This window comes from Lemur catta, chromosome 21 (assembly GCF_020740605.2).
Source record: "Lemur catta isolate mLemCat1 chromosome 21, mLemCat1.pri, whole genome shotgun sequence".
In the NCBI taxonomy this organism is placed as follows: domain Eukaryota; kingdom Metazoa; phylum Chordata; class Mammalia; order Primates; family Lemuridae; genus Lemur; species Lemur catta.
The window spans coordinates 26724585-26749747 of record NC_059148.1 but is presented as its reverse complement, the minus strand read 5'-3'; the positions used below and the strand labels follow the sequence as shown (position 1 = coordinate 26749747).

Sequence of the window (25163 nt, the reverse complement as noted above, 5' to 3'; positions counted from 1 at the left end):
GAGGATCACTTGAGCCCAGGAGTTTGAGGTTGCTGTGAGCTAGGCTGACGCCACGGCACTCTAGCCAGGGGAACAAAGTGAGACTCTGTCTCAAAGAAAAAAAAAAACCAAATAAATAAATAAATAAAATAAACCTATAATTTCCACTTAAATATACTCTAACTGAACACGTATAATTTATTATTTTTAATAAAAATAAAAAAAGAAAGTTCTAGAGGTGATGGTGGTGATGGCTGGACCACAATGTGAATGTACTTCATGCCACTGAACTGTATATTTAGAGATGGTTAAAAAAAGTAAGTTTTATGTTATGTATATTTTGCCACAGTTATGAAAAAACAACAGCAGTGCTCACTTTGGCAGCACGTATACTAAAACTGGAGCTATGCAGAGGCGATTAGCATGGCTATTGCGCAAGGATGACAAGCCAATTCATGAAGCATTCCATATTAAAACAGCAACAACAACAACAAAACCCAACATAATTAGCATCTTTCTTTGAAATTCTCCAAGGCCCCATCCCAATCTCTTCCTCCTAACCTCCTGGAAGTAACTACTATCCTCAGTTTCCTATTTATCGCTTATTCATCCATCGCTTTGTATTTTTTTTTTGAAACAGGGTCTCGCTCTGTCACCTGGGCTAGGGTATAGTGGCATCACCATGGCTCACTGCAACCTCAAACTCCTGGGCCCAAGTGATCCTCCTGCCTCAGCCTCCTGAGTAGCTAGGACTATAGGCATGTGCCACTGCACCTGGCTAATTTTTATATTTTTGGTAGAAATAGGCTCTTGCTGCGTTGCTCAAGCTGACTTGAACTCTGGACCTGAAGTGATCCTCCCACAGTGTTGGGATTAGGGGTGTGAGCCACCACCCCTGGCCCTGAATAAGCTTTTGATTCAGGTTCTGCTTCTGAGGAACCCAAGTGAAGACATATATTCTGCAGTTCGTCCACTCCCCGTTCACAAGCATTTGAGTTGTTTCAAGTTTTTTTGTGATTTCATGCAGTGCTGCTAGGGCTATCATCCTTGTCCCTGCTTCTTGGTGCACTTGTGCCTGTTTCGAATGTTCCCAGCAGTGCAATTGCTAGATCACAGGTTACACAAACCTTCAGCTCCGCTATATCTTCCCCAATTAGTTCCCAAAGCACTTACTTATTTTTCCAGTTTATTTCACTTGCAAGCCCATACTCAGCTCACCACAGTCAGGTCATACGGGCCTTCTTACAGTTCCTTGAGCACATGTGCACCCCAATCATGAGGCCTTTGCATCTGCTATTTTGTCTGCTGAGAGCACCTCCCCGGCACTCAGCCTAGCTAAGATCTCTTCCCTGGGAGCTCAGCTCTGCACATCACTTCCTTGGAACAGACACGGTCAGCTCTCCCTCCCTTCATATTAAGGGCCTCACAGCAACATATACCTCTTCTTTGTGGCACTTGTCAGTTGCAATGTTCCATCTATTGGTGCAACTATGAGAACAGAGTCTGTCCCCCCACCAAGCTCCAAGTTCCCTGAAAGTAGTGACCACTGTTTGTTCAAGCTCCTGCCCTATCTCCAGCACCCAACACTGTGCCTGGCACATAACAGGCGAATGGTGTTATTACTCTAATAGCTATTCTAGGTTCTAACTCATATTCAAGTTCAGTATGTAATTTTACAGCATGTTTTAACATTAATTAGCATCTACTGGGGCTAAGATCATGACAACGTAGACATGGTCCCTTCCCTCAAAGAGTTTGCAGATTCAGGTCAATAAACAGTGGTTGAGCTTGCTGGAGCATGACATAGTCTAAGTGCTTAGCAACTGTTTAATTCAGTCAGAGTTCCCCTCTAGTCTGAGTATTATAATGAGTAATGAGGACAAGTATTTATTGAGCAATTATTATATGCCAGGCACTGTGCTAAGTGCTTTACATTTACCTTCTCATCCATGCTCACATCCAACGTGGGAGGTGTACTGTTCTCACCTCCATTTGACAGATGAGGAAACCAAACCGCAGGAAGGCGAAGTCATTTCCTGCAGGTCATACAGCTAGTAAATGATACAGACAGGATTTCTCAGCCATAGCACCTGAACTGTAAATCCTATAATGACGTGAAATTTCCCCTGCCCCAATTACACTACTTTCAGTTACATTCCAGAGAACTGAGTTCTTAACCACAACGGTAAATTAATGATACCTACCATTGTCAGGCACTCAAATACCCATCATTTTACAACCATCTGTTCATTTTATTTACAAATATTTACTGAGAACCCACCATGGGCCAACCTCTGTTCTAGAGGCTGGGAAGAGAGATGAACAAAATAGACGTCCCAGTGAAAGGAGAAAAAAATCAGACCAATAAGTAAAATGTATAATATGATCCACGGTTATATATAATAGGGAACAGAAAGCAGGATGACTGAGGTCTCCATGGTCTGGTTTCATCTTCCCAACAATGTCTGTTATTTTCCCATTGTGCAAATGAGGAGGAGGAGGTTCAGAGAGATGAAGTCACTTCCCCGGGGATCAGAATACACAGGTTGAGAAGTCAGGACTCTGGAAGGATTGAGGACCCATCCTGCAATCATTCTTTGCTGTGCTCCTACTGAGTGCCTAGGATTGTGGTAGAGACAAAAAGAGCATCAAACCTTCTCCAAAGAGCTTAAGAACTGTGAGCAGAAGAGTCCCCAAAACTCTACTGTCCTGTCAGTGAGGTGCCCAGGCAGACGTTAAGTGTGATCACTGATGGGAGGCTGGAGTCAAGGCTCAGGCTGATGAATCGATACCAGAGATCAGAAGAAGGTGAAGGTAGGTCCCCTAGGATAGTGGTCTCCAACCTTTTGGTACCAGAGACTGGTTTCATGGAAGACAATTTTTCCACAGATGGGGTAGGAGGAGGGAGATGGTTTTTGGATAATTCAAGCGCATTACATTTATTATGCAGTCAAATCTCTCTGCTAATGATAATCTATATTTGCAGCTGCCCCCTAGTGCTAGCATCACCTCCTCAGCTCCACCTCAGATCATCAGGCATCAGATTCTCATAAGGAGTTTGCAACCTAGATCCTGCCCATGCACAGTTTACAGGAGGGTTCACACTCCTATGAGAATCTAATGCTGCCGCTGATCTGACAGGAGGCGGAGTTCAGGGGGTGATGTGAGCGATGGGGAGCGGCTTAAATACAGATGAAGCTTCCCTAGCTGGCCCACAGCTCACCTCCTGCTGTGCAGCCCAGTTGGGGACCACAGCCCTAGGTATTCTGGGACTTTTGGCTACTCCCAGGCCCGCCAGTCCCTGCTCTGCCCCCACAGTGGGCTTGTCTCCAGCCCCTGGGCCTTTAATCAGGGAGGCTGTGAGACACTGCACCCGGCCATGAGAAAGAGATATTAGACTTTGTTAACACATGACTATTTTATTATAATCGTGAGAGGCGTTCTAAATGAGAAGTTTGTGTGGGGGTAAACTCACCTGCTCTCAATTCGCAAGGGGTGAATTTCTCTCTCCACGCTGGGGCTAAGAGGCAACTGTCACCAGGTCAGGGTGGGTCCTGCCTGTAATTCCAGCACTTTGGGAGGCCACGATGGGAGGATTGCTTGAGGTCAGGAGTTCAAGACCAGCCTGAGCAACACAGCAAGACTCTGTCTCTTGAAAAAATAGAAAAATTAGCCGGGCGTGGTGGTGTGTCCCCACAGTCCCAGCTACTGGGAAGGCTGAGGCAGGAGGATCATACTCTCTGCCATGAATAGGTGCTGCAGGGTTAAGAGGAGAGTTTCCTGTGACAGTTGTTCTGTGTACAAATCAAGGATGTGTTCAATAAATAATTGGTGAATTAATGAGTGTCATTTCAAGGAGGGTTAAAAAGCCAGTGATGCCATCTGCAAAGAGTGTTATAGTATGGTTAGCCAGAAAAAGAGAAAATCTCAGAAGGGTGAGTAGTTCTGGGACGTGGGGAGGACTGACTAGGGTGCTGGGCTTCCATTCATCATACAGTTTTAGAGGAGCTGCTGGCACCCTGCTAGGTAGGAGTCCATCAGTGAATGGGGCAGACAGGGTCCTGCTCTCCCAGGGCTGGCAGGCAGGCAGGGAGTGCACAGGCAACAATAAGATAAGGTAGGAAGCACTAGGAGGTGGGCAGGAAAGAGAGAGCTATGCAGATTGCAAGAGAAGCACCAGGAGGGAGGAGGGCTGGGGGAAGGGATCTGCATATGCAAAGACCTGGAGGAGGGAAAGTGCAGGTTTAGTCAAAGAGCTCAAAAGAATTCAGCAAGGTCAGACTTTGAAGGTGTCAGTGGGGGAGAGAAAAGATGTTGGGGAAGCAAACAACCATCTTGTCCATGCCCTAAGAGCCTTTCTGTTGGGTGAAGTTAAATTTCCCCAATCTGTTAGGGTTGGTAAGGTTCTGGAGTTCGGGAGGTCACCTTCATTTTACTTACTTATTTATTTATTTTAGAAATGGGGTCTCGCTCTGTCACCCTGGCCCAATCATAGCTCACTGTAGCCTGGAACTCATTCACATCATCTTCATTGTAATGAAGACAAGCGTCTACTGAGCCCTCTTCTAGAACAGTGGCTCATTCAATTGTCTGGTAACTCTAATCCATTTGATATGACAACCCCATTTGACAGATGAGAAAACTGAGACTCAAGTTTGGGCAAGGTCCCATGTGACTTTGCCCAAGGTCACATAGCTCACTACATTTAAGGACTGAGAATGTTCCTTTATGTAAATGCTTCTGTTTGAGCAGTGCCTTTTACATGAGGTAATGCATGTAAAAGCTTTTCTGCAATAGAGCCATATAAACATGAGGCATTAGTAGTCGTTTTGCTGGACTTCTGGCTCCATCCAGTTCAGCCTACAGCATTTGGGGAGCACAGGAAGGGATAATAATTAAAGCCAAAATGCCCAATGGCCTCTCAAAATCCCCTGTGTCTAGTTCCCTCTCAGGGGCACCTCCAAATATTATCTTCTGCCAAAGAGAGAGTTTATTTCTCAGAAGTTGCAAGATGTGGGCGGTTAGAAAAATCAGCAGCATCAACAGCTACAAAAACTCCAGCAGCAGCCAGAACACAAAGAGTTAGAATTTTGAACAAAGGGCGGGGTGAGACCTGAAAGTAAATGCTGACACATCCTCTCTCCAGCTGTGAACTGGGGGTCTGAGGGCTGCTGCAAAGGTCATCTGTCTCCACATCTCTGGGCAGGAAATGCAATTCAATCCTCTCAGTGACTGATCACTTTGCAAGATTAATGGAATCCTCTCCAACACGGGTCTCTGTTCTGATAGCACAAAAAATGAATCAACCTTCTCTCCTCCCCTCTCCTCTTACTCAGCAAGGTCAGCTGATTCCCCATTTTAAAACTTCAAAACTTTTCTCCAGGAAATTTGTCTGTGACTGTTCCTTTGCAGGGTGAAATCCTGCCTTCTGGGGTAAGATCAAAAGGTGGCACTTGAAGGTCTGGGGACTTTTCTAAGCTTTTCATCTGTTCCTACTTCATCTTGCAAAATAAATTAAATGCAAAGGGCATGATAGTCCCTTAAAGGGTTAATTGCCAGCCCTCCTATCAGTCCCTCGGGGACCCTCAACCAATGGTAATTGAGCATGATGAAGTAATGGTTGGATTTTTATTAGCATTGGTTAACACACTTGTCCATCAATCCAAAGATGCAAGTTTTTAAAGAATCTGAACTTTTATGACTTTCTGGTATTAACCCCTTAATCAACTCACCTGTTATTTCTAAGTTTCCTTCCATTCTTCACACTGGAAAAGAGATATTATAAAATGCAGCATTCTACGTAGATAACTTAAGTCTTCCCAAAATGGCCAAGGCTTGACAGTCTATACACACACACACACACACACACACACGTACATACATTTTGCTCTTTTTTACTCATTTACTTCAATCCAGAAAAGACTGAGTAGTTAAAAAAAAAAAAAGAAAGGTCTTTAGGAACTCCACTCACTTTAACAGAATTAGTGTGGTCTATTATTCCCCTTAATAAGTATTTATATTTTAATTTGCAAAATACAAACTATGGCAAAACTCTAAGATCCAGTAGGCTGGGTACTGGATATACACGTCTTTGCTATATTTGTTTTCTATGCCTTTATGTTTAAAATATTTTATAAATTTAAAAGGTCACGATGGTTGTTAAAAATGCAAATAATATATAAATATAAGCCCCTTAAAATTTTCTCTCTTCCTGGAGGGGATCAAAGATAATAAGTTTGCTGCTCTGTTCCAATCCTTTTTTTATCTTTTTTTTGGGGGGGGGGCAAGGGACATATGTACACAAACATTACATGTAGCCTGTTTTTTTGGCATAAATAGGGTCATAATATACACTTTATTCTGTGACTTTTTTTTTTAACCGATCTTAAACTTTTCTTGTATCACAATATTCAGATTTAGCTCATCTTTAAATAATATTTTAGGATGAGGCAGTTCTATATGGAAAGAGCTCCAAGATTATAATCAGTGAAAAGCAGGGTGCAGTGTGTCTATTTCCGGGATACAATAATAGAAGAAAATACATGGAGATGTTTGTCAATGCATAACTATTTCTGGGAGAATATGGAAGGACCAGAATTGTTAACAAGTTTTCTGGGGATGAGAGGACTGAGAGGAGAAACTGGATTGGTGGTGATTCGGGAGAAAGACTTACAATTTTAAAACAATTGTTAAATTGTGGACTATTTCACAAATACAATAGGATTTGTAAAATATTTCAACACACTCTAAAGAATGCTCTCAGATGCCCACCATGTGGATTAAAACACAGAAAGTCACCCAGGATTTCTTGCTCCTCACATTCCCTTCCTAAGTTTTTTTCTGAATTTTGTGTTAATCACTCCTTGCTTTTATTCATGCTTTGCTATGTAAGTATCTATATCTGAGGAATATTTACTTGGTTTAGATTTACCTGATTTTGAATCCTATAGACTTAAAAAATAAAAAAAATGGACTTCATTTTTGAGTAGGTAATATATCTCTGTGGGACAAAATTCAAAAGGTATTATAGCATATAAAATGAAATTTAAGTCTCTAAGGTTCAAAATCAGGCAACATTCATGCATATATGTGATAAAAATTTTACATTCTACCAAAGAATAGGTTTTCTTCTATTTTCCCAGTTCTTTTCCCCATTTTTTTTTTTTTTTTTTTTTGGTCTTTCTAAAGGAAATTCTGTGCAAAGAAAAGAATATATGTAGATATAGGTATATCCCCTTTGGTTAGTTTACCTAAGTGGTCAGCACAATTTAGTGTTATTAGTATTCTGCATCTTGCTTTGTTTTAATTTAAGGATATCATGAAATCATTCCACATTAGCATATATATTAATAGTTACTTTATTCTTTTTAATGATTCACTAGCATTTCATTGGGCAGATAAATGGTGCAAGAATGATTTAATTGGTTCCCCAACTTTCAGACTGTTTTCAGACTTTTTCTGTTGCAAACAGGGTTACAATGGATTGCATCTTTGTGTTTGAGTCTATCAGTAGGATATATATCTGGAGGTTGTTACCCCTGTCTAAGGATTCCTGCTCCATCGCCAATTATTTGTCCTTGAGAAGTTTATTTGTGAGATCTGGGCAGGTGGGACAATCTCATAGCCAACTGGCATCCTCTGGTGCCTACACACATGCTCTTGGCAGGCACTCAGAGAGCGTGGTTTAAGGGCTAACACTGCAAGCATTCACATTGTACCAGATGGCCTGTTCCAGGAAACCTTTGCTGATATCCTTGGCCCCCTTCCCCCACAGACCCTTCATTCATTCCACAAATGTTTCCAGAAGGTTGATTATTGGGACCTAGCATCAAATCAAGCCTTGAGGTGTATATATATATATATATAGCCTTGCATGTGAGTTAAGACAAATTCTGGAAAACATGCTAAGGCTGTGCTAATAAAGTAGACATGCTAGCTATATACAGCTACTTAACTTTAATTAAAATGAAATGAAATTTAAAATCCAGTTCCTTAATCCCAGTAGTTGCATTTCAAGTGCCCAAGAGCCACATGTGGCCAGAGGCATCTGTACTGGACAGCAGTGCAGATATAGAATGTCCCCATCACAGTGTTGTATGGAACAGCCCTGCAGGGAGTCTTGGCATAGAGGTCAGTCCTGTGGTCTGGTCTGGGCTGTGGAATTCTTACAAACTCTGGGTTCAAATCCTGGTGCTGTTATTTCATAGCTTGCACAATTTGGCCAAGCAACTTGACCTTTCTTTGAGCCTCAGCATGAAAGTGGGGAATTACAGCCCTTGCCTCACAGAGCTCCAGTGAGGATTCAAAGAGCAAATGTGTGGGGCTTTGCCCATAGACATAATTCTCAAAATTCAGGAGTTATTGTAATTATCTATGAATGTGAGAACAGCTTCAATTTCTTAACTGTTTGAAATCCTGGTTTCTGAGAGCTCCAACCAGAGTCAGTCCTTTCCTTGGGAAGCTGCCTGTCCATCGCCCTGTCCGGCCCGGGGTATGCCTACAATTGGAGCTGTTTCTTCTATCTTTTCTCTATCCCCTCTGTCTTTGGGCTCAGAGCTGCTCAATCAACCTTTGATGAATGAAGAAATGAATGAATAGGGGAAACCCAGGCAGGATCTGACTGGGCCTTTTGTGAGAAGGAGCAGTAGGGTTCAGGAAATCATTATTATTATGTTTCAATACAACTGGCCAGGCAGTGTTTCCCTGAAAGAAAAAGTGCATCTGTTTGATAAGCACCTTAAGCTCACCTACTATCTGCTCTGCTGGGACAATTAGCCAACACTGGGAGCTCAAGGGGCTTGGCCCTTCCCCTTTAGGCCCAAAATAACCTCCTCCCCCACTTTGAGCAAATGCTTGGAATTCTTTCAACTGGAGGACAAAGCCTTTCATCTGCCAATTACTGATAAAGAGAAAATGCAAATATCAAGGGGGAAGGTGATCCATCAAGGGCCCAACATTTATTGAGTGACCACTTAGGACCAGGCAGCAGGGCAGGCTTTCTGGGGGTGTCAGAGGGGGACAGACCCCAGGCTGGCCCATTCTTCTCTCCAGTTTGTGGTTTCCTCGAGGTTTGTAAAGGGAGGGGATTAAATTACGAGACCACTCAACCCCTTCCCATTCCGACAGGCCAGGAACTCCCCAGGGATTATATATGGACTTCACTGTTTTTACACTAAGGTGGCCGCCATTGGATCTTTTCCTGATGCCAGCTTTTGGGGACACTTGGGAAGAGAGAAGAGTCTCAGGAAGGAAAAATGAATTAAGAGGATCAAACATTCTATTTCTTGCTTTATTCCACTCAATGCACTTTCACCATGCTCCAGCCATGCGCCCTCCTTGGAACATGTTTATTTCATTATGGGGGAGTAGCTAGGGGATCAGTCTCTGAAAGAGCATGTGATGGCCAAGCCAGGCTCCAGCCTGAGCCCCAGCAGTGCCATAAGCAGCTGTGTGATCCTGACTGAGTGCCTTTGCCTTTCTGAGTCCCAGTTTCCTCCTCTGCAAAATAGGGACTAACAAGACTACTTCCCTTAAAGGGTTCTTGTAAGAAAGGGAGCCGCAAATAAAACGGTCCCTAGTCTTTCCCAGAGGCTAAAAGCAGAGCCTTCTCACTTACACTAAGGGCTGCGGATTGATGCGGCAGAACCAATGTGGGTGATTTTAGTTTGTAAACAAATTTTGATGTTTGCCAGTCTTAACCCTACTTAAAAGATTTTTATAGCGATCGAACAGGAATTTAAATAAACTTCAAAAAGTAGCCTTTGGGGGTACTAGAAGAATTAAAGAAAGATAAGACAGGAAACCTTAAGGTGAGAGAGCGAGGGGGAAGCTGTCTCTTACGGTGACCAGTACGGAGCTGATGGTTCACAACCCATCTCTGGTGGGGAAGCCACTTCCTCCCCACATGTCTGATCGCTTGTTCACATGGGGGGCAAATGGGGGCAGAGCAAGCCATTCAGATTCATAATTTCTCTGAGCCTCAGTTTCCCCATCTGCAAAATGACCTGCTCCAACTATCCCACAGCAGAAGTAAAATGCCATGCACAAAGCGGGCTGTCTACAATGTCCCTTTATTATTGTCCTCCTGCCATCTTATCAGGATCTTTACCCCGAAGATCAGGCCTAGTAGGGCACAGCAGTGGGGCTGGAGGGATATTTAGGGCCAGCTCTTTTCAACCAGAGTCGACCTAACTTGTTGACGATGGCACTCCAGGACAACTCAGGACCAGTTTTGGGGGGGGGGGGGCGGGTCACAAGCACTAGTAAGTGGGCAGGGAAGCATGCGGTGGGCTAATGACATCACTTAGTCGAGGATACCTCCGCTAAGTCAAGGGGTGCCCAAGTTCCCCGCCTCGCGTCCCAGAGCACCACGCACTTTCCCACCGACTTTTCACCCATAAACCTCCAACAAGGGCTTACCCTTCGCTCGTCTGCGGGCCGCGTTAGGAGGCGCCAGATCCGATTCTCTCCTTCACTCCTGAGCATCTATTTCCTCCTCTTGGCGAGCGCAAGGACCTTTAAAAAAATGTCCAACTTCTGTTTCAGGGCTGGTCGCCTAGTAAAAGACTCCACAGAGGCGGGCAGAATGAATGAATGAAAGGCAACGTCTTCCGGTCAGCTGCGGTCTGAAAGGGCTCTAGTCTGGCTGTATTTCCTGTACCTGTGTGTGTGCGCGTGTTTGGGTCCATATCTTTGAGTCCCGGGAGTTTAAAAGTTATGCAGTCCTTACAGGTATGGAGCTGAGCTAATTGCCTTCTGGGTCCCCCTAATGCCTCCTCCATATGGAAGGTCTGCAAATGGGGGGTCTGTAGAGGCTCACCCCTAACCCCCCACCCCACGAAAAAGACATGCAGTGTAAAAACAAAACAAAACAAAAAATATATATAAACACAAAATGCTTTGAATTTGGGTCGGCCATGCAGGTAATAGGGTGGGGTGGATGAAACAGGAAGAGGGGTAGCCCTGAGCAATGGGGGCAGGGACGGAGGTGGGGGGTCGCTTTTGGGGGTGCCAGGCCCCGGGGGCTTTCACGCCAGCTTGCTGGGCTTGCATTTCCGCGCCTCCCGCTGAGGCCAGCCGTGCAAATCTGCACCTCCCTCCCCGCCCCCTCCTTCCCTCCCTCCCTGCCCCGCCATCTCCGGGATGCGCCCGCCGCCTGCAACTCAGCCCTCCAAAAGTCAGCTCTGCACACAACTCCCGGGCGGCGGCGGCGCCTGCGTGCAGAGGCGCACTCGTGACCCAACAACAAAACAGCGATGCCAGGGCGCTAACGGCGCCCGGTGCCTCCCGGGCTCCCTCCCCGCCCCACACCTCCTCTGGCCGCCGCCCCCACCCCCCCTATCCCGGGCCGAGGCCCCCCCCCCCACTAACCCGGCCGCGAGCTCCGAGCGCGATCGGCAACAATGTTTACGTTCCGGGGATTATGACGTCGACGCCTCCCCCCCCACACAACTGCTGAAAATGGTTTCCTAGGACTTTGCAAACGGATCTGCCTAAGTGTTGGTGCAAAACTTTGTAGATCTCGGCTCTGGCTTGCTTTATTTATTTATTTCTCGGTTTGTTTTCTTTGGTCTTCCCTCCTTCCCCCCTCGGCTAAAATGCAGGGGGCAGGAGCGTTGACAATTAATTGGTGAACTCTCCTAAAAAAATGGAGGCAGAGAAAGACTCTGGAAGAAGATTGGTGTGTAGCTTTTTTTTTTTTTTTCCAAATCTGTATCTGGTATATGATAGATCTTTTTTTTTTTTTTTTGGTTGTTTCTTGCTGCCTTTTCTTTCCTTTTCTGTATTTTGCAAGAGGACCGGAAAAATATAATAAATTGCATGCAAAAGGAAGCAAGCGGCTTACTCCTCCAGTCCCTTCTGAGGCTCAGAGTCTCAGACACTTAAGTGGGGAGGTGGTAGCGCGGAAAGGCGTGGAGGGGGCTGAGCGGGTTCGGGGTTCTCCCGGAATCTGGGGGGCTGCGGGGCCGGGCGCTGGGCGGTGGAAGGAGGAGGCAGGGGGATGCGGGGAGTGGTGGGGGAGTCTCCTTAGGAAGTGAGTGTGCGCGCGCGCTTATGGGGCGATGAGGCAGCTGCTGGTGCGTTTTGGGGTCTCCGATCGGAGCTTTGTGGCGGGCCGCCTGCCTCTCCCCCTCCCAAGCCCCGAACCTCCTCCCCCCACCTCGTCTTCTTGCACTGGCGGGCGGTCGGCGGGGGCGGCTGGGGTCTCAGCCCTTCCATTTCAGCTTTCCAGCTTTCCTGGTAGCTCGGGGGCGGCTCCAGTGTTAGAAATGCCGCCGGCCCCCGGTTCCGGCTTCCCGGCTCTGCCGCCGCGGCTGCCGGAGCTGCTGTTACCGCCGAGCCGGGCGCTGCAGCGGCTCCTCCCGGGGCCTACATCTGCCCGGCCAGCCCGTGCCCGGAGCCCCCTCCGCGGGTTACATAACCAGGCTCCCGGCTGAGTGGGCAAAGCTCTACACATCTCGGGGTGGGGGCAAGGGAGAGTCCCCAGATGTCCCTTCCATGCCTTCCAAAGATACAGGAGGGGACTCCTCCTTGTAGGGCGCAGCTGGACCCTGGGGGTGCGGGCCCCTCTCCTTATCTTGCTTTTTAGCATCTTTGGCATTTGCGCAAAGTTGCACGGGTTGCTATGGTGGGGTGCAGGGGGCGCGCAGCTCCTGCACCTGTTCGTGCTGGGCCCAGGGTGAGAGGCCACCCTCAGTCACCCCAGTAATGTCCCGGGCTCTCTGGTTTGGGTCCCCGCAGCGCCCCATTGACCGCCAGGGATACGACGAGAACGAGGACCTGTCGGACGTGGAGGAGATCGTCAGCGTCCGCGGCTTCAGCCTGGAGGAGAAGCTGCGCAGCCAGCTGTACCAGGGGGACTTCGTGCACGCCATGGAGGGCAAAGGTGAGGCGCCCCCTCCCCGGGCCGCCCTCCGCACCGCAGGCCGAGCGCACGTGGGGAGGGAGCTGCCGGTGGCTGGGTTCGTATTTCGCGCCCGCGTCCCCCATTCCAGGGGATCCGGTGACGAAACGAGGCCGAGCACTGGGGGGTGGGGTGGGGTGGCGAGGGAGGAGGCCAGGCGGGAAGGGGGGCCGGGCGTGGGCCTAGGCCCGGCCTGCGCCCACCAGCAGCCCCAGGGTGGGCAAAGCCAGGGGACCGGCGGCGGACAGAGGGACCTGGGGATGGACAGGCGGACTGAGGGAGGGCGGGAGCGCTGCGTCCTTCCCTCCCCGAGCCGGTTGCGCTCCCTGCGCTGCCAGAGGTGCTGCCGCCTGGCTGGAGCCGGGCTGTGGGCGCCCCTGGGACATCGGGGTGAGGCCCCCCGGGCCTGAAGCCTCCCAAACCCCGAGCCATTTCGGGGTCTGCCTGTTAGGAACCGGTGATGGGGGCGCCTCGGGTTATAGGGGTGACACTCCCTCAGGCCTGGGGTCTGCAGAGCCGCGTCCCCTCATGGGCTCTGCCAGATTGGAGCAGTGGCTCGGTGTGCCCTGACTTGTTGGCCTGAGCCCCCATTTAGGCCTGAGCTCTCTAGCGCTGCGGCCTCAACAGTTTGAGGCCAGGAGTTGGGCTAAGGAATTAGGCTTAGGGCTGAGATCCCTGTCTCCTGGCAATTTGAAGTGAAGACAGGGCATCTCTCTGGGAAACGGGATCTCTTCCCAGGACTGAGACCTTGAGAGCTGCGTCTCCTGTGGGCCCGCGGGCTTTGGAGCACCGGTTGGGAAGCTTCTGGGATTTTGAGTTTCACTTGAGCCAGAGACCTTCAGGGCTTGGGTTTCTCCCTGGCCCTCCTACTAGGAGGATGGTTGGGGTACCCTCCATAAGTTGGGGTGATGCTCCAGCTTGGGTCTGAGGCCTCCAGATCCTTGGCCTACCCCAGCCTGCTGCCAGCGAGGCTCTTGGTTCGGCAACCCTGTGGGGTTGGAGTCTCAGAGATGCCCTTGCCTACAGAGGCCCTCCTGGACTTTGTAAATTCATTTTTTCCTTCGAAATTTGAGTTTCCTTTAGGTTGCTCAGTTTCCATTTTGTTTACTCCGCCCAACCCCCTTGGAAAACCCTTCAGTCCCCCAGTGAGCTGGTGACAGGGGAAGTGCCTCCCTCTTCCAGGTTCTGGTTGAGTGGCTGTGGCTGTGGGTTAGCCCCTAGAAGAGCCTGTCTTGGTTTTGCATTTTTGAAGTTTCTCTTTTGTGCCCATTGCCTCCTGGGGCCCTGGGCTCTGGTGGTGGGAGGGGTAGTTGGGGGGGGAGGGAAGAAATTTCTTCCAGCCTTCCAGGTCCAAGAGCAAGGTGCTAGTCCCAGCTGATTTAAATATCCTCCGCATAAATGGAATTTTAATTCCTCTCCTTTCCTCCCCGTTTTACTGTGTCCTTTGGTGGATCCTATGAGGAAACAATATGCAAACTCTTCCTAGTCATTTGTGAGGAATTCTCAGCCCAGGATTGCAGAGCTTTTTTTCAAGCTCATTTGAGGAAGTTGAAGCTGACCCTGGTTTTGGGGGCCGGGGAGGGGTTTGGGTGTGTGGGTATGGGGGGTTATTCCAGCAAAGGAGCACGAAAGTATATCCTTAAATCTGCTGTCCGGCCCCTTTCAAAGGACAGGGCCCAGGGTTTTGCTAGTTAATTCAGATCTGGCCCCAAAACTGGAGGGAGGAGCTGAGAAACAGAAGGCGCCCATAGCCTGGAATCAAAATAGAAGCTTCTTAAACTTCTCTTCCTTTAAATCCTTAGGAATCCCCATTCACTGTGAGCCCCTGGGGATCTGAGCTGCGGAGGTCAGGGCTTTCCCCAGCTCTGGGTTTTGTTCTCTTCCGAGGGGAGTGATCCTGGCCGCCTCCTCCCCCAAGGCTGCCTTGTGAGCTGTTAGCCTGGGCCAGCGGCTTCAGTGGCCTGAGGCCTCTTCTCTGTCCCTTCCGGCCAGCTAGAGAGGGCTTGTGCCCCTGTGGATTGCTTTAGGTACCTGAGGATTTGGGGGACATGAGGGTTTATCTCAGCCTCCCTCATCTCCATATTTGGGGGTACAGTTGGGTCAGATCCACTGGTTTGGGGTGTGGGGAAGGAAAGAAATTAGTCAAAGGCCTCCTTCACTCTCCAGGGTTTTGGATAAGGATTTTGGGGTCTATACTAGACAAACCCCAGGCTGGAAACTGCCCTGTGAATCTTCTATGGGCCCCGTCTACACAGCCTTCACCTGGGGAGCATCCCTCCCAGTTATCTGGATGAAGCGAGTATTGTGATGGCTGTGGCAGAATTTCACTCTTAAGACAACAAAGCTGTGCCCAGTTCCCTAGTTATTTTGGCATCAAATACACAGTTTCCAGGGAAACCGGCTTCCCCCCTTCCCCTTCACTATGCAGGATATTACAATAAGATTTTCACTGATGCTCGGCTACAATGAGAGCCCTCCTCCCAGCCTCCTCTCTGGGGCTTCAGATCCTCCCAGGTGGCATTCTTCAGTTTTGCTGTCCCTTTACTTTCTGAGCTCCGCTTGGGATGTGTTTGTCTGTCCCTCTTTCGGAGCTATAGCTGGGGCTGTTCCTGTGTGGGGCTCTTTGAGTGTCTCCCTCCTCAACCCTGGCTGGCCTTGGGCTGTTCATTGACAAGTTTGGACCGGCGGGGCATGCAGGGAATGACTGAATAGGCAGAGGAGCCGATGTTGGCATGGCTTCTGGGGCTTTGCCTGATCATTTCCCTATCATTTTCCAGGGAGCTTTGGCCATACGGCTGATGCCTGCACGTAGTGTACTCCTTGCCCTTTCTCTGTCATTTTTCCTCCCCTAACCAAAGGATCGTGGCTTATTTGCTACTCCGTGACTTAACCAACTTGTTTTAATTCAAATTTCCAAACAGATTTCAACTATGAGTACGTACAGAGAGAAGCTCTTAGAGTTCCCCTGATATTTCGAGAAAAGGATGGACTGGGAATTAAGTAAGTTGCTGAAACAAATCGCCTTTTCCCCTGTCTCCCTCCCTAACACAGTTCATAGCTTGGAGTAGGTTTCTTCCACCCTTTTCACACTGCTCATCACTGAGAAGGATTTTTTTTCATGATCTGGGTGCAGCATCTCCTTGTTCAAGTCCTTTAAGGGAAAAAACTCTCCAAGGGTGCTTGCGCAGGGTTGACTTTTTCCCCTAACCCACCCTAGTTACATGCAGTGACTTCCAACAGAGAATTATACCTCTCCTCCTTCCCCTGCTCCCAAATCAGGAAACTGAGGCAGGGCCTGAGCTGCAAAGAGAATAGCCAGCCTCTAAGCCCAAACTCGCGGTACCTAGATACACAGTTTCTACACAGACTCTTGCTATGTGAAGGGTGTGTTTCCTGGGGTGCTAGCGTGTCCCCTTTCTTTGCCTACCCAGCAGGCTGCCTCCCCACTGTGTCTGCTTTACATTCTCCTGAGATCTGTCAGAACTCCAGGTGGCGGGGAGAGCTGGGCGGCAGGCTGGAAGAACAGGTTTCCGGCCCTTGGGCAGGGGCCGGGGAGGAGGCTTAGGGTGGCATCCAACGCTGCCTCCCTCTGCAGCACCTACTGCCAGACTTGCTCGGGACTCTCATTTCTGTGATCAGGAATTAAACCTTGGAATCATTGTTAATTAATAGCAAATGTCACCACAGTCACCATTCTGTTATTGTAGCCAGTGTTGTCAAATCCCTGGACCTGGTGTGATGTGTCTCTTTCTTTTCCTCTGAATTTAAAGGGGTCCCCCCATCCCCCCGCTTCCCATCCAACTTTTTAAGGAGGGTATTTTCTTTCTTTTTTTTTTTTTTGAGATAGAGTCTCCCTCTGTTGCCCGGGCTAGAGTGCAGTGACATCAGCCTAGCTCACAGCAACCTCAAACTCCTGGGCTCAAGCAATCCTTCTGCCTCAGCCTCCCGAGTAGCTGGAACTACAGGCATGCACCACCACGCCCAGCTAATTTTTTCTATATATTTTTAGTTGTCTACCTAATTTCTTTCTATTTTTAGTAGAGACGGGGTCTCGGCTCTTGCTCAGGCTGGTGTTGAACTCCTGACCTTGAGTGATCCTCCCGCCTCGGCCTCCCAGAGTGCTATGATTACAGGCGTGCCTCACCATGCCCGGCCTAAGGAGGGTATTTTCTAGAGGGAGAAAGAGACACAGAGAGGGCTCCCTACCCTAAAAGAAAGCAGGTGTTTGAATGCCCAGCTCCAGCCCTTACCCTTGACACTATGCTTCAGGTTTGCCCAGAAAATGGGGTGCACAGTGGGCCCAGGGTGGGGTCTAGCTCTATTGTTTCTGGCTTCTCACCAAAGATCTGTGCCCCATTTTTCCAGGATGCCTGACCCTGACTTCACAGTCCGAGATGTCAAACTCCTAGTGGGTAAGTTGCTGGCTGTGTGTGGCTCAGAGATGCTGAAGTAGGGAGGAGGAGAGAGGAAGGGGAAAGAGGCCTTCACCACCTGCCTGTTTAGACTTTTAATTGCCTCTGGAAAGAGAGTCCCCATGGGAGGAGGCAGGAGCAGGTGTGAGCTGCAACCGTCTCATTCTGGAGAACAGGTCAGATTGCAAAGTCATAAGAACCTGTATCAGAGGGCGTTTGCCAGGACGGTTTTATGAGGCCAATTTGGACCCTAGCTCCAGCTTAGGTGTCAGCAGCACAACCTTACACCTCTCCTTCGTGTTTTGTTTGTGGGTTGCTGGGTAAACACTGGGTGCTTTGTGACCCCTGAAAGACTTTTGAGGGGGAGGAATTTTATTCCTCCTGCTTCCTCAGGGTTCTAGACAGGCCCAGGGCAGGGCTCGCCACGGAGCTCTGAGCAAATGCACACAAACTCCCTGAGCACCTGCGGAGTGTGGTGGATGACTGAGCGCTCCAGATTCTTGGCCAGGTAGCAGGTGGCATTTCAGATCTCACAGGCAGTTGTTCAGGAAATCCATTGTTTCCAGAAAAAGGTTTGCCTACGTGGTGGGCAAGTTCATAGCTGTGAACCAGAAAGACAAGATCCCTGCGCTCTTGGCTGGAGCCACGGACAGTACAGAAGTAAACTGTTTTTAAAACTATCCGTCTTTCCCATGGCGATAAGGGCTGTGGAGAGTAAAGCAGAGTGATGGGATGGCGTGTGGAGGAACTGAGTGAGGGCAAAAGCAGCAGGAGAGATGGAGGAGGCGCAGGGCCCAGCCGGCAGGGCCTCGTAGGGCCTGGTGGGGCATTGGGTTTGGCTCCTACTGGGAGGAGAAACCATAGTGGGGTGGGGGGGGTCCCTATGTGATCAGATTATTTTCTTGGGAGGAGGAGTTTAAAACATTTTTTAAAATTGAGATTAAAATTCACATACTATAAAATTCACCATTTAACCAATTTAAAGTATACAATTCAGTGGTTTAGTTTATTCACAACGTTGTACAATCCACCACCATTATCTAATTCCAGAACATTTCTATCACCCCACAGTAGACCATGTACCTCTCAATTTCCTCCTCCCTCTGTTCCCTGGTGGCCACTAATGTGGTTTTTGCCACTGTGGACCCATTGCCCGTTCTGGACATTTCATATAAGTGAAACCATGTAATATGTGGTCCTTTGTGTCTGGCGTCTATCATTTGTAGTGTTTTCAAGGTTCATACATGTTGTGGCATGTTATCAGTACTTCATTCCTTTGTATTGGCTGAATAATATTCCACCGTATGAATAGACCACATTTTGTTTATCCAGAAACATTTGTTTTTGGACAACATTTGTTGATGGACATTTTGGTTGTTTGTACTTTTGGGCTGTTACGAATAATGTTGCTATGAATGTTCATGTGCAGGTTCTTGTGCGAACATACATTTTCATTTCCCGTGGGTATATGCTTAGGAGTGGCATTGCTGGATCACATGGTCTCTGTTTAACTTCCTAAGGAACTCCTGGAGTGTTTTCAAAAGCAGCTGGACCGTTTTATACTCCCATCAGCAGCACATGAGGGTTCTGGTTTCTCTACATCCTCGCCAGCACTTGTTGTCTGTCGTTTTGATGATAGCTGTGCTAGTGGGTGTGAAGTGGCATGATCTGATCGAAGGTTTATGAAAGCCCACTCTGATGGCTTTTGCTGGGTAGAGGATGAAGGCAGCTGGCCCCTGGGTGTGTCAGATGATCCAGCCAGAATAATTGACCTAAAAGTGTGTTAACAGGTACACAAAAAGGGGAGAACCCATTGGCTGTAAGGAGATGGTGCTGAGGACTGATGAAAGGGTCTCAGTTAATTGGAGAAGGCGTTGCTTGCTCCGGGAATGGATTTTTTTTTTAAAGCTGTATTCTAGAAATGCTGAAGGAAGTGAACACCAGAGTAGAAGGAGACAGACTATTCCAGCAAGAGACAGAAGATGGGACAGTGCACCCTTTAAATCAAGTCTTGGCACAGGCAACTTGGCCTGGTGCCTCAAACCTGGCCCCACCTTTGCTGTTGGACAACTTTGGTTTGAGGCCCAACTCCACGAGCTACTTAACCCGCCTAAGCCTCCGTCTCTTCACGTGCAAAATGGAGCTAAGAACAGAATCTGCCCAGAGAGGGATTATATAAGAATATGAATGAAGGAATCTTAGCATTATGCCAGATGAGGAGAGCTCAATAAATGGCCCTGATCATTTATTATAACAGAAGGATATGGGCAATGATTAAAGCCAAACCTCAAATCTGGGGTTCAGGCCACATTACAGTTTACCGCTTTCCTAAATACTGTTGGTCCCCAGGCCCTTTTGAGATACTCTCAAGCCTTTTGCAGGTTTCTGAGGCTCCGGTTATGGCTAGGCTGTCTCTTCCTGCCTTGGGCCTCCGTCTTCTCAACCTGGAAGCCAAAGGGGCTACAGACTCATTTCTACCATCCAGTTAGACGGTCCCGATGTCCTTACCAGCTCTGGAATAGTCTAGGGTGGCGAGGGAAGCAGGAACAGTTATGCCTACCCCCATTTCTATGATGATCAAATGGAATGATGAATACTAAAGTGTTGGGCGTGGTGGCTCACTCCTGTAATCCTAGCACTTTGGGAGGCTGAGGCAGGAGGATCGCTTAAGGCCAGCCTGAGCAAGAGCAAGAGATCAACCATCTCTACAAAAAATAGAAAAATTAGCCAGGTCTGGTGGTGTATACCTGTAGTCCCAGCTATTTGGGAGCCTAAGGCAGGAGGATTGCTTGAGCCCAGGAGTTTGAGGAGAGTGAGCTATGGTGACGCCACTGCACTCCAACCTGGGCAACAGAGTGAGACCTTGTCTCAAAAAAAAAAAAAAAAAAAAAATGTGTCTTTGGAGGTATAGTCCACGGTGCCTCAGAGGGGTGCCCGTGATGGCAGTCAGCATGGAGAATTACCATGCCCATTTTGGTATCTGAGCCTCACACAGGCTTCCAGAGAGTGGTGATAGGGCACATTTGTCGTAAGTGACCTAAGTGACAAATGTAACTCAAGCTGGCCTAAGCAGAAGGAAATTCACTGGCTGAGGTAACAAGTTCAGGGTGTAGCCTCTGGGCACATGCAGATCTAGATGCTCAAAAATGAGCTGTAGAAGTCAGCTCTGTTTCTCCTTTCTGCTTCGGTCTGGGGCAGGCTCCTCCCGGCGTGGTGATAAAGAGGGAAGCCAGCAGCTCCAGGCTTCCGTCCTACCTGCTCCCATCCCAAACCCTCGGTCATTCCATCAAATGTCTCCCGACTGGCTCTGAAGCCTTAGCGTAGCCCTAAGCCAGGCTGGGTCAGCCCGGCAGAACCACGTGGACTGGAAGTGGGGAAGGAGCGATTCTCCAGGGTTGCTGGGTGACATAAACATGCCCCTAACAGCAGTGGGCAGTTCTGCTTTGGAGAGCAGTGTTGGGGGGAGGCTGGGCCAGCCCTTCCGGTCAGTGCAGGGTCCCAGCCTCTGCCTTCCAGCCTCTTGCCCCTGCCCCAGGCAGTGCGTCTTGCCGGGTGGCTGTTTGAGAAGGGGGCTGCTGCATGGTCAGCGGTTCAGGCCACAACTTGGGGCTACAGACTCTTCTCTAATGTCCTGAAGTCGGACTTTTTTCCATCAGCAGTCTGTTCTTAGCTCCCTGCTTTTTTTTAAAAAGGGCGTTTTCCGTTTCTGTAATACTGTACACTTAAAAAAACCTTTTTGTTAAAGTACAATATGCATATAGAGTGCACACATTGTAACTATATAGCTCAATTAATTTTTTTTTTTTTTTTGAGTCAAGGTCTCACTCTGTCTCCCTGGCTAGAGTGCTGTGGTGTCATCGTAGCTCACTGCAGCCTCAAACTCCTGGGCTCAAGTGATCCTCCTAAGCCCTCAGCCTCCCCAGTAGCTGGGACTACCATGCCCACCTAATTTTTTCTATTTTTAGCAGAGACAGGGTTTCGCTTTTGCTCAGACTGGTCTTGAACTCCTGACCTCAAGTGATCCTCCCACCTTGGCCTCCCAGAGTGCTAAGATTACAGGCATCAGCCACCATGCCCAGCCATAGCTCGATTAATTTTAACAAAGCGAACACATCAGGGTAACCAGCACCCCAGCATCCCCCTCGTGTTCCCATCTGGTCACTGCCCTCCACTGTTGGTTGCCCTGACTTACAACAGCATGACTGAATTTTGCCTGTTTTCATCTTTATGTTGGTGGAATCATGCAGAATGTCCTCCTTTGCTTTTGGCTTCTTTGATTCAACTCTATGTTTATGAGATTCATCCATGTTGTTTGTTGTGTGTGTTTGTAGATTTATTTTCAGTGTTATATAGTTTCCATTCTGTGAATATTTTATAATTTATCATTCTACTGTTGATGGGCACTTGGGTAGCTGCCAGTTCAAGGCTATCTGCAGAGTACTGCTTTGAACATTGTAGAACATGACTTTTGGTGAACATATGGGTGCATTTCTGTTGGGCATATACTTAAGAGTGGAATTCCTTGGGTCATGGAGGATGCATATGTGTTCGGGTTTAGTCCAGACTGTCAAATAGTTGTCCCAAGGGGTTGGTCTGGTTCCATATCCTCACCAGTTGTTGGTGTTTTCATTCTTTTCGTTTCAGCCACACTCTAATGCTGGTAGGAGTATAGTTGTATCTCATTGTGCCTTTAGTTGATGTTTCTCTAAGGGCTAATGAAACGGAACTCTATTTCATATGTTTGGTGGCTGTTTGACTATCCTCTTCTGTGAAATGTCTGATCAGGTCTTTTCCCCATTATTTTAAAGGGTTGTCTCTTGTTGATCGTAGGGTGTGTTAGTTTGCTAGGGCTGCCATAACAAAGTACCACAGACCACGGGGTTTCAGCAACAGAAATTTATTTTCTCACAATTCTGGTGTTAAGAAATCCAAAATTGGGTGGGCATGGTGGCTCACGCCTGTAATCCCAGCAGTTTGGGAGGCCAAGGTGGGAGGATTGTTTGAGGCCAGGAATTTAAGACCAGCCTGAGCAACATAGCAAGACCCCATCTCTACAAAAATAAAAAAATTAGCTGGACGTGGTAGCACGTACCTGTAATCCCAGCTACTTGGGAGACCAAGGCAGGAGGATTGCTTGAATCCAGGAGTTTGAGGTTGCTGTGAGCTATGATGGTGCCAATGCACTCTACCCAGGCGACAGAGGGAAATCTTGTCTTTAAAAAAAAAAAAAAGAAAGAAAGAAAGAAAGAATGAAAGCCAAAATCAAGATGTCGGCAGATTGGGTTTCTTCAGAGATCTCTCTCCTTGGCATATATATGGCTGTCTTCTCCCTGTCTTCACATAGTTTTCCTTCTGTATGTATCTCTGTCCTAAACTCCTCTTATAAGGACACCAGTCACACTGGATGAGGGCCCACCCTAAAGACTTCATTTTCACTGAATTATCTCTTTAAGGCTTTATCTCCGAATACGGATACATTCTGAGGTACTGGAGGTTAGGACTTCAATATATAAATTTTTGGAGGGACACAATTTAGCCCATGACATAAAAGTTCTTTATATATTCTGAATATGAGTCCTTTGCTGGATATATATATTCCAAAAATCTTCACCCACTTTGTGGGTTGTCTTCACACTCCTAAAAAGGCGTCTTTGAATGAACAGAAGTTCTTAATTTAACACAGACTATTCAGCTCTACGTGGTCCATTAGTTCTTTTTATGTCTTGCTTATGACACTTTTGCCTACTTCTAAGGTCATGCAGATTTTCATATGTTTTTCTCAAAAAGCTTTATTGTTTGAACTCTCACATTTAGATCTGTAGTTCATCTGGAATTGATTTTTGTGTTTGGTGGGAGATCAAGGTCAAGATCCTTTTTACTTTTCCCCTGTATGGATATCCAGTTGACCCAGCACCATTATTTAAAAAATGCCCTCTCCCCATGGCACTGAAGTGCTGTTTTGTCGTAAATCAGGTGACCGCATTTGTGCAGGTCTGTTTCTGGATGCTCTTGTCTGCTCCACTGGTCAGTTTGTCCTGCAGCCAGTGCTATGCTGTCTTACTTAACTTTATAATAGGACTGGGTATGTGACAAAACCCTCCAGCTCTTGTTCTTTTTCAAGATTGCCTTCTCTTATCACCCTTTGCATTTCCATATGAATTGTAGAATCAGCTTGTCAATATTTTTCAAAACCCTGCTGTGATTTTGATTGGAATCCTGTTGATTCTATGGATTAACTGAGGAACTTTTTGTCATATTGAGTTTTCTAATCGATAAACATGGCATATTGTTCCACTTATTTGTAGGTTGTTTTTGTAGAAGACTTTCCTATCTTGTTAGATTTATTGCTAGGTATTTGATTTTTGAGGGGGTTGCTATTTTAAGTTAAGCAATCATGGCATCTACTACAATATCAGTTTTATTTCTTCCAGTCTTTATGCCTTTTATTTTCCTTGTCTTATTGCACTGGCTGGGACCTCCACTCGCATTATACTTTTAAAAGATCTTTTACTTCCTTTATTCCTTTTGATACTTACAAGAGCCTCTGAAGCAGAGAGGAAGAATGTTGTTTTTCCCTCCAACTTTTTATTTTGAAAAATTTCAAACCTACAGGAAAATAGCAAGAATAGTACAATGAACAAACCACATACACTCTTGATTGAAGAGTAACATTTTGCCACATTTGATTTGTTTTTCTGCATACATCCTCACTTCCCTCCAAGTTCCCCACAAACAACATATACATTTTGCTGAACCATTTGAATTTTCGGCAGAAATCATGGCCCATCACCCCTAAATACTGCAACAGGTATCTCCTAAGAAAGAAGGGCATTCTCCTGCAAAATCTCAGTAAAATTATCAACTACACCCGGGAAATTTAACATAGATACAATATTAATATGTAATATACAGTTTCCCATTTGTCCCAAAAATGTCCTTATAACTGTTATTTTCCTTTAGCTTTTGATCCAGCATGTAAGTAAAGATCTCAAATTGAATTTATTACCATGTCTATTTTATCACCATCCCCCAAAAGAATTTCCCTGAGCCTTTTTTTTTTTTGGCAGGAGGAGTATGAGTTAAACATTTTTGAAATGACTAATCCCATTGTTCTGCAGATGTCCTTTGATTGGGGTTTGTGTGACTGCTTTCCTATGAGTCCATTCAGGTACATGTGTTTGGCAGGAAGATTATACAGGTGATGCTGTGTCTTTCTCAGTGCATGAGGCTGCAGAGCCCTGCCTTCCACCCTGCTGCCTCCCCTCCCACCTCTCTCCCCAACAACCACCTCCCCACTCTACCATCTGTGGAAAAGTTGTCTTCCATAAAACTTAGGAACTGGGAGTGGTGGGGGGTAGCCCAGAACATCTGTATTTACAGCTGCTCCCCGTCACTTTCATCACTGCCTGAGCTCCGCCTCCCACCCCCCCCCACCCCCGTCTGTGGAAAAATTGTCTTCTATGAAACCGGTCCCTGGTGCCAAAAAGATTGGGGACTGCTGGTGTATGACAGCATGTCATGAGGAGGCACATGCTGTTACTGGGCCCCATTATGGGCACCCAATAATGGTTAAGCTTGATCATTTTGTTAAGGTGGTTATCCGTTCTTAATAGATTGGTCCATTGTGCCTTTTTCCGTTTGTTACTAATACGTAATCTTTGGGAGGTGCTTTGCCACTGTAAGTAACCTGTTCCTCAATAACCTTTCACCCCACGGATTTAACATCTATTGTTGATTCTTGCCTGAATCGGTTATTTTGGTGGTGGTTGCCAAAGGAAGTTGTTCTTACTTCTGTTTCATGAGGAATTGGAACTCCAGGGACTTTTGGCCCCTTGCCAGCATTACGTGGTGGCACATTTGCAGAATGT

General features: G+C 47.3%; 1 protein-coding gene, 1 long non-coding RNA gene and 1 other non-coding gene across 5 annotated transcripts in view; 2 read left to right on the top strand and 1 right to left on the bottom strand.

Annotated features, from left to right (window-relative positions):
- Positions 1-347: 347 nt before the first annotated feature.
- LOC123626318 lies at positions 348-454 on the top strand. The gene has a single exon (XR_006730806.1). It is a non-coding gene; the product is annotated as a U6 spliceosomal RNA (small nuclear RNA).
- A 1616-nt stretch (positions 455-2070) lies between these two features.
- LOC123626093 lies at positions 2071-11064 on the bottom strand. Of its 3 annotated transcripts, XR_006730735.1 has the most exons (6): positions 10640-11064; positions 10399-10545; positions 5712-5744; positions 5093-5261; positions 3455-3624; positions 2071-2598 (listed from the first exon to the last, which is right to left on the bottom strand). It is a non-coding gene; the product is annotated as an uncharacterized LOC123626093 (long non-coding RNA). The 3 variants fall into 3 exon arrangements; XR_006730733.1 differs by having other exon boundaries at positions 10399-11064; XR_006730734.1 differs by lacking the exon at positions 5712-5744 and having other exon boundaries at positions 10399-11064.
- Positions 11065-11217: 153 nt separating this feature from the next.
- Positions 11218-25163, top strand: part of KDM2B (lysine demethylase 2B) — a 113125-nt gene continuing 99179 nt past the window's right edge. The window contains exons 1-4 of the mRNA XM_045534877.1: positions 11218-11659; positions 12721-12865; positions 15805-15883; positions 17249-17295. Of these exons, the coding sequence (XP_045390833.1) occupies positions 11627-11659; positions 12721-12865; positions 15805-15883; positions 17249-17295 (304 nt within the window). The 5' untranslated portion in view covers positions 11218-11626. The remainder of the gene's footprint in view (positions 11660-12720; positions 12866-15804; positions 15884-17248; positions 17296-25163) is intronic.